Raw genomic sequence first — 15,434 nt, 5'->3', positions numbered from 1 at the left:
ATAAGGCAACAAATAGGATTTGTTAAAAACTCTATTAGAATAAAAGTCATTTCAAAATCATCAAAATAGCAATCCCATTTTCCCTTGAGTACTATAATATAACACTCTACTCCTATGGACCCTTTTATGCAAAATACAAAAATTTTCCTTAAAAGTAAATCCCCATATCTCTAGGCCTCAAAGGGTATGTAGCTGGGATCACAGGTGAGGCATTAAGGGAGCTTGGATTAAAACAAAAAAGACAAGGTGGGGAGTGATAAAGAATTTTAGTTCAAGTATAAAAATGCCATAATCCTTTGTTTCTGATAGCCTGTACTAGTCTTCATATTTTATAAATCAGAGACAAAAAACTCTATTGTGTTCATAATCCAAACCAAACTATGGGAGATTGGTTTTAAGAAGCCACAGTGAATGAGATTAGGAAAAGGAGACTTAGGTTTTCATTCTGGCTCTTCCACCAGCTCCTTAGACAACCCTAGGTAAGTAATTCCACTTAGCAGAGGCCTCATTTCCCCATCCATAGAATAAAGGACTTGGACTGCCCAGGAGTCACTAAACTTCAGCCCAGGTGAGTCTTTGTATGGTCTTCAAGCTAAGAATGCTTTTCATATTTTAAAAGGGTTAAAAAACAAAACACAGAGGTGTACATATGATGGAGATGCTATTGGCCCACAAAGCCTAAAAGTAGGATTTGGGGTAGAACCCAAAGATCAACATTTTTAAAGTGGTTTTTCAGGTTACCCTGATGCATATCTAGGTGTAAGATCCACTGGGGCAGATGATCTCCAAAGCCTTCTAGCTCTTTCTAGGATTGGGCATTCTTCTACAAAGTGTGGTCTTCTGATAATACCTTGAAACAAGTTTCTTGCCAAGAGTTTATTTTGTTCATTGCAAAATGATTATCTCACTATATTTGGATCCCAACTTTGCCATTTGCTGGGTAATCTTAGCTAAGTTACCAAACTCTTCTTATCCTTAGGCTCCCCATCTATAAAATGGGGACACCACTGTCCATCTCAGAGATTTGCCCTAAGGATTGAATGCAAACCACCTAGCATGAGTTTGGAGCGACATGGATGCTCAATAGATGATTACTAATATAACTGATTAAATTTTATTATCATTAAATCTTGGCCACTAACCATGCCAAAACAAAATGTTAGGCTACTACCTTTCAAAACTATTTATGAAAAAGTTAGAGTGGTTGTTAGAGGTAAGAACATATCCTGTTAACAGAGAGCAAAATCTCTTGTATTTCTCCTTCCTTTCACAGTGTGAAGGTATGTAGCTGGTAGCACATAACATGAAGGGACACTAGGAAAAGACCTGGACAAAACTAAAAAGTGTGAAATTTTACTTATAAAGTTTCTTCCTACTCAGTCAAGCTAACAAAATGACCAGTTCAAGTCCTCACACTTTGTGGCAACAGCAGGTCACTTTTATAGGACTATTTCCTCAGTTGGTTTTGGAAAGGAAGAACAAAGGTCTCTGATTTTTTTAACCCACATTAACTTTTACTTATCATTCAACATCAATGTGCCTTTGTTCACATAAGAAAGTACTGAATCTCTTACTTTACAAGTAATATCTAGACCATAGGAATTTTCTCCTCTACTTGTGGCGCCTCCCATTTTTTCAATTCTTGAGATCACTCCCAAAGGAACATCAAGTATTAGAGCAGAATCCTGTAACGGACAAAAAGATAAAAGTCAATATTTCTGTCAGTATAATTAAAACATCAAAAACAAATTTAAAACAACCACATGGTCTCAGGGCATTTTAACCTTTGCCCTTTTACCATTTTTTTTTAAATAAATGAAAGTATGATATAGACTACACATGAAAGAGCAAGAATTAAAATAGTTATACAACCAAATGCATCCTCCAAATGTGCCATTCTGCATTGCCTCCACAATGAAGATTAAACTCCTAGGTATACAATTCAAGGGCTCATGATGCTGCTTCCAGCCTATCTTTGCAGGCTTCTATCCCATGACATTCTGTGCACCAACTAAGTGAACACCTTTACTGTTCTTCAAATATTTCATCTACAATCAGGCCTATGTACTTTGTGCATGGTGTTCCCTTTGCCTAGGATGATCTATCTTTCCCAATTACCAAAATTCTTCCTGTGGCTTCAATCTAGGCTCAGCATGCATCACCTCTCAGGAAGTCTTTCTTTCTAATTAGATCACATAGTATTGACCACTTCCTCCTCTGAAGTTCTACAACATTTGATTTAGACTGCTGTTACACCACTTGCTTCACTCTATCTTGTTAGCATAAACTTCAATGTCTGTTTTCCCTCACTAGAAAACAAACACCTAGAAGTCGTGCCTATCTTAGGCATGAGTGCATTTCCCAAAGCGGAAGGACCTGAATGTATAGCAATGCTCCTCCATCATTTCTTATCCAATGCTGTCTGCAAAGGTTCCATAAGACTGCTGGCATGACGAAATCATGTTAGCGAAGTCATTCTACAATCCTTGCAATAAGATAACAGCAGCTGCCATATATAGAATTCCTCGTCTGTGCCAGGTACTGCAACAGGGGCTTGACATGCATCATCTCATTTTATCCTCACAACCATTCTGGATGTAGGTGAAGTATTCCTGTTCCTGAATGTGGCAATCAAGGCTTTAAAAACCTTCAGTAACTTGCTTAGAAAATCTCAACCCTTGGGAAAGGGTTGAGATTCAAGATGAGGTCTCGGAACACCCATCAAAGGAGCCATAAAAATGGTCCTACACTTTGACTCCACAACTGCACTTCTAAGAACTTATATTACAGCTATGGCACACCAGAAGGAAAAGCTTTATGCATAAAGATGCTCAAGGGAGCCAGAGGTGAACATCAGGGTCTAGAAAATTACATTTAGTCAACTCAATTGAATTAGCATGCAGCTACTAAAATAATTATGTACACGGAAAAAATAAGTTTAAATAGAAAAAAGCATACAAAATACACTGTGACTACAACAATGTAAAATACACATTCATATGCACAAAGATGGGAAGGGCTACACAATTTTTTAAATCCAATATTTTCTTTAATGCTGTATTAGATGACTTTGATAATAAAAAAATTTAAAGGTGTTTATTAAATTTTTGTTTTTTAAAAGATGTTTTTTCAGGGGTACAAATAAAAATTAAGTTTTTTTTCTCTTACTTTAAATCATTCTCCTTAAAACACAAAATAAAAATTAAGTGTTTCTTCATAAAATATAATATAGTTCATGAGTATTCCAGAAATTCAAAAAGAATAAGACTGTGGTGCATCCATGCTATGGAATGCTACTTAGCTACAAAGATGAATGTACTATGGATATATGCAACACCTGGAAGAATCTTAAGGGCATTGTGCTGAGTGAATAAAGCCAATCTCTAAAGGTCATATGCTGTATAATTCCATTTATACCATTCTTGAGATGACAAAATTGTAGAGACAGAGAGGAGAGAAGTGGTTGTCAGGGGTTGAGGGGAAGGAGAGTGTGGCTATAAAGGGGTAGAATGAGGGAGTTGGTTTATATCTTGACTGTTGATGATAATTACATAAATTTATAACTGGCATTATATGTGACAGAATTGAATGCAAAAATATACAAAAAAATGAGGGCATGAAAAAACTGATGTAACTGTATTGTGCCAATCAATTTCCTGGTTTTGATAAAGCAGTACAGTTATTGCAGAAGTTGGGTGATGTGTATACAAGACCTCTCTGCACTATTTTTCAAAGTTCTTGAAAGTTCATAATTATGCCAAAATAATAAGTTTAAAAAGTATATGGTTATTATGATGTAGAGAAAAGAGCACAAGCTATTAAGTTAGACATAAAATGTTCAAATCTGAGTTTTATTAGCTGGATGATTTTAACAAGTTACTGTATCTCTCAGCCACATTTACCTGTAGAGTAGAGATTATTACTAGTAGAGATAATGGCCATAAATTATCTGGCATAGTGCCTGTCATATGGTAGCTAAAAAACAATGGAAGTCATTACTATAGCAAAGAATCCCTTATTATTTGAAAGATATAGCTGTGCTATGCAACTAGAGTGGCTCAGTATGCTCTGGCATGTAGCTATAGGTCTTTCTGTTTGTACCTATAAGGAGGCAATTTTTTAGCTGTTCATGGGATAAGACATCTCACTACATGACTGAAATCCAAATCCCTAGATAAAGAAGACACTACTCAGTAATTATGTACATACATAGTTGTATATTATAATGTATTTATTTCTCAATACAATCTAGTTATTAAAACATACTATCAGGCAGTCTTTTATTATGCTTAGATTATATTGAGACTTATTAGTGTCTGTTCAACTGTATTCCTAAATACATAGAGTAGACATTAAGTAAAAGGCTGACACTCTAATAGCAACACAGAAGCAAGAATACAAAAAACGGGAGAAGAATTAAAAGTGAGATGAGACTTTGCTGTTCTTTGTCCCTGTATTATAGTGGGAATTCTATAGCTCTGATTGTCCTGACTCAACACAAAACAGAAAATGGGACACTGAGACCCTGGCCGGTAAGGCTCAGTTGGTTGGGCATCGTCCTGCACACTGAAAGGTTGCCAGTTCAATTCCAGGTCAGGGCACTTGCCCCGGTTACAGGCTGGATCCCTGGCAGGGATGTGCAGGAGACAACCTATCAATATTTCAATCTCATGTGGATGTCTCTCTCTCTCTCTCTTTCTCTCCTTTCCTCTCTCTCTAAAAATTCATAAAAATCTGAGGAATCTCAGAGGGAAGGGGAGCAGAGGGAAGAGATTAACCAAAAAACTTATATGCATATATACATTGCTCATAGACACAGACAACAGGTTGGTGAAGGCCTGGAGCAGGGCAGGAACCGGGTGGAAGGAGGCAATGGGGCGAAGATGAGGAGACATCTGTAATACTCTCAACAATAAAGATAAAAAAGTTTAAAAATCATTTAAACAATGGGACACTGAGGAAAACCAGTTAGCTCCTGACCAAGGGCACCCACAGTCTAATGAGGCTACATGTCATGTTCTCCCTGAGTGACAGGTTCAAAATCAGATAACCCAGCCGGCCAAACTGGAAGATCCAGGAATAGGAAAACTAGCTTCCCTCTCTAGAAACCTAAGTCGTCACTATCTAAATATCATTAAATATTTAAGGATTCTCAAAGGTTCATTCTAACTCACAATTCTGTGTCTCTGACCTCTAAGTATCTAAAATAGTTAAGCAGTAAATATAACAACCTAAAAAGATGCATTCATTTATTATCTCTCTTTTGAGTATATACTGAGTAACAAAAACTGTACTGTTCCTTAGGGGCCGTGGAGATGAAATAAGATGCAGATATTGCCCTCAGGGAGCTCAAGGCCCAGTCTGGGAGAAAAGACACATGTATCCAAATAGCCACAATGCTAGGATGCACGTGCCAAAAGCTATAAAAAAGGTCCAAAGTGGAATGAGAGGTTACAGGAGGGCAAGATGATTTCCTATCAACTGGGTCACATGAAGGTTCTGTGGTAAAAGTAACATTAAAAATGATATTTAAAAAACAAACAATATCAGTTGGAGATTACCCTTTCATGAACAGGTAACAATAATATCAGCTACCCATGTGGAAAAACATGGGGATTTTATATTAAAAAAACAACAACAACAACAACAACAACACACACACACACACACACACACAAGTAGCCCAGGGCCAGGTTTAAGATAGGGTGGCTGCAGAATTCCCTGGGGAATAGTACTCCAGGGCTTGGATCAAGATGACTGGGTTCCATGGAATGTGTTTTGAGAAGAGAAATTCAATGACAGAATGATGGTTTATGAAGACTCAACTAGCAGCACTGAGCACTCCATGAATGGGAGTAGAAGGCTAAAATTCTGTATTTCTGTACCTCAAAGTCTCTCAATGGGTATAGAGGACTATACCCATTCCTTGGAATCCTGGAGGCTAATGTTTTAGTGCCAGTGAGAGGCTATGAGGATCTGAAAGTAGAGAGTGACTGAGGTGGAAAGCAAAAGGAGATGAGTCTCTGGGGAAGAATCAAAGATGATTCAGATTTAGACTAAAGAGCCCGGGACAATGATGGTCCTACCAAGACATGTGAAGAACATAAGAGGAGATTCTGGAGGAAGATTAACATTGTCAAGTTTAGACACACTGGGTTTGAGGTTATGATAAATTATTCAAGAACAGATATCTAGGAAGCAGCTGGAAATACAGAACTGGAAGAGATCCCAAAGGCCCCTCAAACGAAAAATGTCCAGAACTAAACAAGTGATGTTTCTCTCTCCAAACTCCATCTTCATGTCTCCATGGCTGGCACTCCATCTATTCAGTTACCAAAGCTGGAAACCTAGGAGTCATCCTTATCATCGCCCTTCTCCATTATCCTTAATCTCTCATCTTTACCTCTTAAATAAATCTCCAATCTATTTTTTAAAATATATTTTATTGATTTTTTTACAGAGAGGAAGGGAGAGAGATAGAGAGTTAGAAACATTGATGAGAGAGAAACATCGATCAGCTGCCTCCTGCACATCTCCTACTGGGGATGTGCCCGCAACCCAGATACATGCCCTTGACCGGAATGGAACCTGGGACCTTTCAGTCCGCAGGCCAACGCTCTATCCACTGAGCCAAACCGGTTTCGGCTAAATCTCCAATCTATTAACCTCTCTCCAACTCTACCAGAAACTTCTCGACCACTGGAAAAGGCACAGTGGTCTCTTTGCAGCTACTATTACTCAGCTTATAATCTGCCCTCCACTCAGCAGCCTGGGGGCATCTTTTACAAAAGTAAATTTGATGCTATCATTCCTCTGTTTAAACCACTTCTGAAGCTTCTCATTGCTCACCTCTAAACACCCAAACCCTTAGCAGAGTCTACAAGGTCTAGGTCATCTGGCCATCACCAACCTCTCTTGCTCATCTCGCACTGCTCTCCTGGCCCCCAACTCATCCACACTGTCATCTTTTCATGATCTCTTTGGTCTCAGGGCCTCTCATATGCTGTTCTCTCAGCTTATTTTCTCCAATCCAGCTGCTGCCCAGCATCTAGGTAACTCCTATTCGTTCTTCAGACTACGGGTCAAGCGTCATTTTCTCAGGACAATTTGCAGGCTCCTTAAACTGTTGTACCCCTGTACTATTCTCATGCAACTTACCACAGCTTGTTATACATTGGTGTGATTATCTAATTAACGTCTGTCAATGCCATCAGAACTAAAGCTTCATGAGGGAGAGACTATGTCTGCTGTGTGCACCACTATTGCCTACCACCTGGCACAGCACTTGGCACACAGCAAGCTCTGAAACAGCCAATGAATAAAAAAAATGAAAGATCAGGACTAGAGCTATAGAATTGGAAAGCAAATGACAGCTGAGAAAGAAGAAGGTGAGGACAGAACTCTTGGGGAAATTATATAACTCTGGGGAAAGAAAGATGTAGGAAGGGAAAGAAATGAACTGCTATAAAGGCAAGAGACAGAAAGAAGCAGAAGAGCCAAGAATGCATGTAGACAGGAAGGAAGGAGTAATCAACAATACCTATAGCTGCAGAGAAGTTAAAAAGTTGAGGACTCAACCAAGGCCACTGGAACTGAGCAGTGAAAGAATAGTTTCAATAGAGAACAGAAGCCAGAACACAAGAAGTGAAGGAGTTAATATACCGGAAGTGGAAGCGGTATGTATGGACTAATTTTTTAAAAGAAGTCTGGCAAAGAAGGGGAAGAAAGAGGACAGTAGTATCAGGGGGCAGCAGGGATGCAAGAAGGTGTTTTAAAATAAAGAGACTGGAGTAGGACTGTGGGGTGAGGGGAAGGGGAGGAGCCAATGAAAACCACAAACATAAGACGTAAAGAATAATGGGGCACTAAGGCTCCAGAGAAAGGCTCAAGTAGAGGGATTTGCTTTGGACAAGATGTCTAGGTCCTTCCTCTTAGATAGGAGAGGAGGAAAGGATGCGTGGAAACAGACATCATCAGGTGATGAGAGGGAAATTTATAGGAGATTTGTGAGGATGACTTTTAACTCTTCAACACAGCAAGAGATGAGGTCAGCTAAAGAACATGGAGAAGGTTTGTCACTGATATGATGGGGGATCTAACGAGAATTCAATTCCAGATTAAAATAATTACCAAAGCAGTGATGAGACCCTTTTCTGAGGCCTAAAATGCCTGAACTGGTAGTGGAAATAATTAAATCCACAATATAACCTTCAACAGCAGGGCTCAATAGCCCCCAGAGTCTCAAGTTTAGAGAATGGTAAATTGGGATGGGATGGTAACAAGGGACAAGGGACATAAGGTATTAGCAGGAATTGTTTTAAACTGAAAACAGCATTATTTTTGCAGCAGCAATATAAGATGATTTAAGACTGAAGTTTAAAAGAATACCTAGTGTGTGGATGCTACGTTCCCACTGATGTTCTTACCTACAGATATATTAGGATGTTTTATTATTCTAGTATTTTTAACATTATTTCACCTCCTTTAAAAAAAAGAGGTACCAAATCCACTAGACAGAATGACATAAAAAAGAACCATCTTGAAAACTTTCCAATGTATTTTCCTGAAAAGATAAATACTACAGGAATCCTCTTTGTTCATGCTTATAATGACTTGGTTGGGCCTTCCCTCTGGAAAACATACAGGTCTGGCTTTGAAATGCCCAAAATGGAAGGTAAACTTTGCCTCCCTTCTGGGTGGTATCCAAGACTTACAGCTAAAATTTCAGCCAATTAGAGAGGTCATGGAACCTAAGTGCTGCCACACTTGTTAGATGCCCAGCTTTTGGGTGGCATGATACCTAACACCTGTCCAAAGCTCATTTCAGAACCAGATATTTTTGAGAGAGTCTGATGGACATGCAGGGTATACAGCCATCTCAATTCTCCAAGTCCTGCCTCTGCACTGGTAAAACATCAAAAAGCAAAGTAAACAGATCTATTCTTCTGGTCCACACAGAAATACCTTTACTGAATAAAAATTAATGTGTGTTCTGTCTTTATGGAGGGTCTTGCATGGTATCTAAGAATCTTTGGGTGATACTCTGCCTGAAGAATTGAATCACCATGTTCCTATCTTTTAGAGGAAATCCTAACAACAAATTTGTCCTTGAATTTGATCCAGGAAGAGGTATTATTTCTGAGTTATCAACTGAAAATGAAACCATATATATACACACACATTAATAAAAGAGAAAGATGCAAATTGACCGCACCTTTCACGACATCCACCAGCCAATCAGGAGTGAGTATGCAAATTAACCCAACAAAGATGGCAGGTTAATTTGCATACACAGGCGCCGGGGGCAGCTAGGGGTGGGGCAGGACACAGGCGTTCTGCACCGCCCCAGCTGCTCTGGGCCTCTGGGCAGTGTGGGAAGGAGGAAAGGCGGTTCCGGGCCTGAAAGAAGGCAGAAAGGCGGCTCCAGGCCGGAGCAAAGGTGGAAAGGTGGCTCTGGCCAAGTGAAGGCGGTGCCGGCAGCCAGGGGTAGGAAGGCCCATTATTGCACAAATCTTCGTGCATCGGGCCTCTAGTGTGTGTGTGTGTGTGTGTGTGTGTGTGTGTGTGTGTGTATAATATATATATATATGACACTTTTCTCATCTCATCAGCAGTCCTAATCCTAGAACCAAATTATACTGCCAAGGGTTGCCAACTACTTATTTGGAAGGCTTAAAAGCTTCCACTCCTTTAGCTTTCTTCACATCCCCTATATTCCATTCTATTTTTTAAAAGAAGTGTGTGGAATGACCAGGAGTGAGAGATACCAACCTTCAGATGGTGATTACCTTTGAAGTAAAGGGAAGATGGGAATTCTTCAGCTAGGTGTTGGATCCACAGATGGTTATGTTATCCTTTATAAACTTTGTTAAATATTTCAAAATAATTTTGCAAAATGTGTGGGGGTGGTGGTGTTGAATGATGTTCTAGGTGGAGAATATGTCCTGAAGGAAAATGCAGAGGGGAGAAAGCATAGGGCTTGTTTAGGGAACAAGCTTGATCCACAGTGTGTGGTGGAGCTGAATGATAACTAGAGTTGGAATATAGAGGGTAGAGGAGAAGGGGTGACAATGAGGCTGCATCCACATTACATGGAGAACAACATCAGATGTGTATTTCAAGAAGGGAAGTCAGATTACAGCATGTATGATGGTTTAGAGAGATGAGTTGCGGGGGGGGAGGGGTGGGGTTGCAGAGGACTGTAAGTACCTGGGCTAAAGAATTGGAAATGAGGAAGGAAAGGAGCAATGAGAGCTTCTGAGCAAAGGAATGATAAGGTTGTGAGAATGTCTTAGGGAGCTAGCAAGAATAGAGTAGGAGAAGTTACTGCAATGGCCTGGGAGATAGGTGCTGGTGATAAGACCCTGGACTACGGTGGGAAAACAGGACTAGAAAGAACTGGGAAAATGTGATGAAGACTGCAGAGGAGAAGGCAGGAGGGGATTAGAGACATTATTCTAGGGTGACTAGAAGAAAAGTAACACCATCAAGAGAAACATAATGCCAAAAGAAGGAACTGGGAAGGGAGAAAGAACTGAAGAATTTTGGTTTGGCCATATATCTGGGCTATCAGGTGGAAAGTCAAGAAATCTCCAGCAAGCAGTAAGAAATGAGAAACTTGGGTCAGAAGAAAGGTCAGCACTAGAAAATAAAGTCAAGGGCTGGGGAGGGAGTGTCTAGGGCAGTGATGGCGAACCTATGACACGCGTGTCAGAGGTGACACGCGAACTCATTTTTCTGGTTGATTTTTCTTTGTTAAATGGCATTTAAATATATAAAATAAATATCAAAAATATAAATCTTTGTTTTACTATGGTTGCAAATATCAAAAAATTTCTATATGTGACATGGCACCAGAGTTAAGTTAGGGTTTTTCAAAATGCTGACACGCCGAGCTCAAAAGGTTCGCCATCACTGGGCTAGGGAATGGGCTGGGTAACCTCTGCTTTACCTGTCAGCTGTTGTCAGATGGGATGAGAGTATGGGAAAAGTCTTGGTAAATTCAAGAGCTTTGTTAACATATGGTGTTATCTGTAGAGAAGTGACTGGAGCCAGGGAGTAGATGAAGCCAAGGGGCAAAGAATGAATAGAGAGAAGTGTACTGAGGATTGGGAGTTGGCAAATCTTCCATGGGGAGGTAGAAAGTGGAGCAAGAGAGACCGATCAGACTCACATCATCACAAAATCTGTTCTACCGGGGCTCCCAGTGCCTCCTAAAGGCCACTCTCCACAGTCTCTGTTCATTCTTTTTTAAAAAAATATTCTTTATTGATTTCAGAGAGGGAGAGAGAGACAGAAACATCAATGATGAGAGATAATCATCGATCAGCTGCCTCCTGCATGCCCCTGCTCAACCACTGAGCCATACTGGTTGGGCTGTACTCATTCTTTATCTTACTGAACTCTGTAACATTTCACACCATGTTCTACTCCTTACTTCTTGAGATTTTTCTCTTCTACTGACTTTTACCAAAGCCTTCTGTCAGATTTTCTACTGCCTCTTCTTTCTCTTCTCCAGTGGTTCTTCTCTCCCCATCATGGAAAAATGTTCATGTGCCCTAGAGTTCTCTCCTCAGCCCACATCTCTTTGAGAGTAATCTTGTGGTTGTACATGATTTTTCCCAATAATGATATGCTAATAACTTTGGAAACCTTAGAGTCATGTTTCCTCCTGCTTCCAAGTTATTTCCACCTGGTTGTTATACTGCTGTAAGTCCACACATTCAGACTTATTTTCCCTGGGGTTTGTCTCCAACACATTCCTTCTCCTATAATGTCCATTTTGATGACTGGGAGCAGTCCCAATCATTCAAGCCAAAACATCACAAGAATCATTCTCAACTCAAATATTTTCTTCATGTCTCTAATGGCCATGCAAATCCTGAATCTCTCAAGATTGTCCCCTCCTTTTTATTACAACTAGGGCTGTATTAGGCTCTTATTGCTTACCTGGAAAACAAAAATAACTTCCTTCCTCCAGTCTCTCTCTCCCTAATATATCATACATGCTGCAACCTGACTCCTCTTCCTGAAATACACATTTGATATGTCATTCTCTATATAACATGCATACAGCTTCATTGCCTCCCATTCACTCCTCCCTCTACCCCCTATATTCCAGCTCCAATAGATCACTCAGCCATTTCCACTGTATATGGTATTTTTTCATATTGTTATACATGTGATATGAAAACTCTCTACCTGATATGCTCCCCACACTTTCCCTTCTGTCCAGGAAATTGATACCATTCTTCAAGACTTGGTTCAAATATTACCTCCTCTGTAAAGCATTCTATGACTCATCACACAGTTAATCATCCTCTCCCTTGTAACCTCATAGCATTATACAACCACTGTAGACTTTGCCATGTTATACCACAATTACTCATCTCCACATTATTCACCTGGCATGATGTTAGATTCACCACAGGACTCAATGAAAGTTTCTGGAATAAAGATATGAACACATAAATAAGCAAAGAGTCCATTTGTCTTTCTCATCCTCTGTAGCACCTGAATTCAAAGTGTTCCTAGAAGGGAATCTGCAAGCACCCTTCCCATGGTAGTCTACACAGTGGTCGGCAAACTACGGCTCGCGAGCCACATGCGGCTCTTTGGCCCCTTGAGTGTGGCTCTTTCACAAAATACCGACTTCTGCGCATGGGCCACGAAGTTTCAATCGCACTGTACGTGCACGCCCGCACGTGGTATTTTGTGGAAGAGCCACACTCAAGGGGCCAAAGAGCCGCATGTGGCTCGTGAGCCACAGTTTGCCGACCACTGGACTACCAGATTACAAAGTATTACATGCCTAAAGTGGCCCCTCCTGGAGTCGCAAGATCAACACCAAGCCAAATTACTGAGCACCCTCAAGATCAAAAGGTGGCTATGGATCTTTGAGATGTAGTCAAATCACAGTGATGAGGCCTGTTCCCTCCCGAATTCACTCATTGAATCCACTTTTACTGAGCACCTACTGTCTATTGGACACTGTACTAGCTAGGCACAAAGGGTCAAAGGACTCACCATTACTTACAAACACAGACAAAGCAGCATATAAGTAAGACAGAATTCCTTTATTTAGCACAGCCTGATTGAGTACCTTCATGTGCCAGTCTCTGTCCTATGTGCTGAGGATAGACAAGCATTCCTGCCCTCAGACAAAGAACAAGATAAAGCAGTGAAATATATAAAATAGGAGATAGTGGCAGGTGCTCAGGAGAAACAAATAAACATGGAAGGGAGAGAGGAAGTTTTGGGATGGGTATTACAAGTTTAGATAGAGTGGCTAGGGAAGGTTTCATAACAAGTGTTAACATACAGTTATGAGAAAAAGGGCTCTGGAGACACAAAGAGGGAGTGATAATCTTCACAGGAAATTGAAGAAGGTTTTGGAGAGGACACGATTTTGAGGTGGGTTCTGAAGGATGAATAGTGGCTTCTGAAAGGGCATTCAGGTACAGTGAGAACAGTACATGCAAGGGTACAGAGGCATGAGAGGGCTTCTCAGGCTGGAAAAAGGGAAGAAAGAGGCTTTGTGTAGTTTGAGAACAGTATGAGAGATGTGGTAAGAGCCAAGACAAGAGAAGTTAGGAGGATTTTTATGCCATATAAAGGAGAGTGGACTTTATTCTATGGGCAGTAGGGTGCCAACAAAGGTTTTGGAACTGAGAAGTAAGTTGATCAGCCTAGGTCTAAGGAGGATCACTCTAGAGCAGCTGTGGGCAAACTACGGCCCGTTTGAAATGAATAAAACTAAAAAAAAAAAAGACCGTACCCTTTTATGTAATGATGTTTACTTTGAATTTATATTAGTTCACACAAACACTCCATCCATGCTTTTGTTCCGGCCCTCCAGTCCAGTTTAAGAACCCATTGTGGCCCTCGAGTCAAAAAGTTTGCCCACCCCTGCTCTAGAGGCATCATGCAGGCCAGAGTGGTGGGGGAAGACCATGAAGGAGGGCTACCATGACAATCTAAGGAAATGACTGCTGTGCTTGAACAGCTGACTCGGAGTCAGACTGCACTTCCACTGCAGTGTTTACATACCTGAAACAAACAGGTGTCCACTTCAAAATGCCAGTGAGATGACAGCTCTTTGTCAAACAAAAAATTCATATTTTGCAACAGAATCCACAATTAATGCTGTTTTTTTTATAACTTTAAGAAACATTATGATAACTGTTTTTGGGCTTCTACATAACCACGTAAGTGGCTTTCTTTATATGATGTTTTCTGCTATTATCTGCTTGCTTTTATACTGGGACTAAATGTTGTGTCCAATCAGTTAAAATATTTATGTAAAACTTAGTGGAAGAAGAAAAAAGTTAGAAGTCAGTGTCAAATGGGCATTTTATTCACCCATTCGGCACTAATCCCCACCTTCTAGAGTGCCATATGAAAAAAAAAATAAATACAGCTTGCTGAGTGTTTTCCCAATTATAAAAGGACTATATGCTTCTTCCAAGTGGAAGGGGAAAAAACAAAGCATGCCTAATTCCATCCACTCTCCAAATACCCCAAGTACTAAAACTTTTGGTGTATTTCCTCTGGCTTCTTTTCTGCAGGTAGCTTTTGTTTGTTTTACATCATTAAGAACACACAATATACACAATCTTGTCTTAGCACCAGTTTCAGTAATTTTTGCAGTGCATCGTTAATGACAGCATAAAATGGAATCAGGCATATGTGTGGCTCAAGCCAAAAGTCTCAGAGGTGAAGGCATTATAACACTTGCATTAATTCTAAATTTTTGATGCATCTCCCCTATATTAGCATAAAATATTTTAATCTGTCCCAGTGTGACCCTTGGGTGCTGTACTGAATGAGTCTAATCCGTACTTCACAGAAGCCACTTCATACATTCCAAGGTAGCTCTGTCATGTCTCCCTTTGTCTTTTCTTCACATGAAAGATCAATATTTATTTCGATCATTCCTCATATTGCAGCACCTTTACTAGCCTGGTTCCCTTTGTCTGAACCATCTCTAGTTTGACAATGTCCCCCTTAAAATATGGCATCAGGATTTGAACACAACACTTCAGATGGGACTACCATCTCATTTTGTCTCGCCGTTATTATACTTTTCTTAATTCACCCTATAGGTCTATTAATTTTTTAATCAATCATGTACAATTACTGGGTCAAATAAGAATGGGCAGCTGTTGAAACAAATCTCTTCCATCTTTATTGACACAACTGTAAATGTTATTTATGCTAAACTTCATATTATTAGTTTCACTCCAAAATCCTAGCTGATTAAGATAGTTCCCAATTCTAATTCTGTCATCTAGCACATTGGCTAGTTTTGCGTTTTTCACATATTGGACACACATGCTTTCTATGTGCTCATTTGCACTGCATTAGAAACACTGAAGGCAAAGGGTCCACACTACAAGATGTGAGTGACCGCCCTTCCTGGTTGGCAGCAAGCT

At 40.1% G+C, this 15,434-nt stretch overlaps 1 protein-coding gene across 4 annotated transcripts in view; it reads right to left on the bottom strand.

Moving 5' to 3' along the window:
* MTM1 (myotubularin 1) overlaps nt 1–15,434 on the bottom strand; it is a 100,968-nt gene that overhangs the window by 57,731 nt on the left and 27,803 nt on the right. For 3 of the 4 annotated variants that reach the window (XM_005881945.2, XM_005881946.2, XM_014529770.1), the window contains exon 5: nt 1,575–1,685. In XM_005881945.2, coding sequence (XP_005882007.2) covers nt 1,575–1,685 — 111 coding nt within the window. Of the gene's footprint in view, nt 1–1,574; nt 1,686–12,404; nt 12,504–15,434 lie in introns of those variants that run through there. The other variant, XM_014529771.1, reaches the window with a different exon arrangement.

This window comes from Myotis brandtii, unplaced genomic scaffold, assembly GCF_000412655.1.
Source record: "Myotis brandtii unplaced genomic scaffold, ASM41265v1 scaffold695, whole genome shotgun sequence".
Lineage (NCBI taxonomy): Eukaryota > Metazoa > Chordata > Mammalia > Chiroptera > Vespertilionidae > Myotis > Myotis brandtii.
The sequence above is the reverse complement of the archived record's forward strand: the minus strand, read 5'-3'. Positions and strand labels throughout refer to the sequence as shown.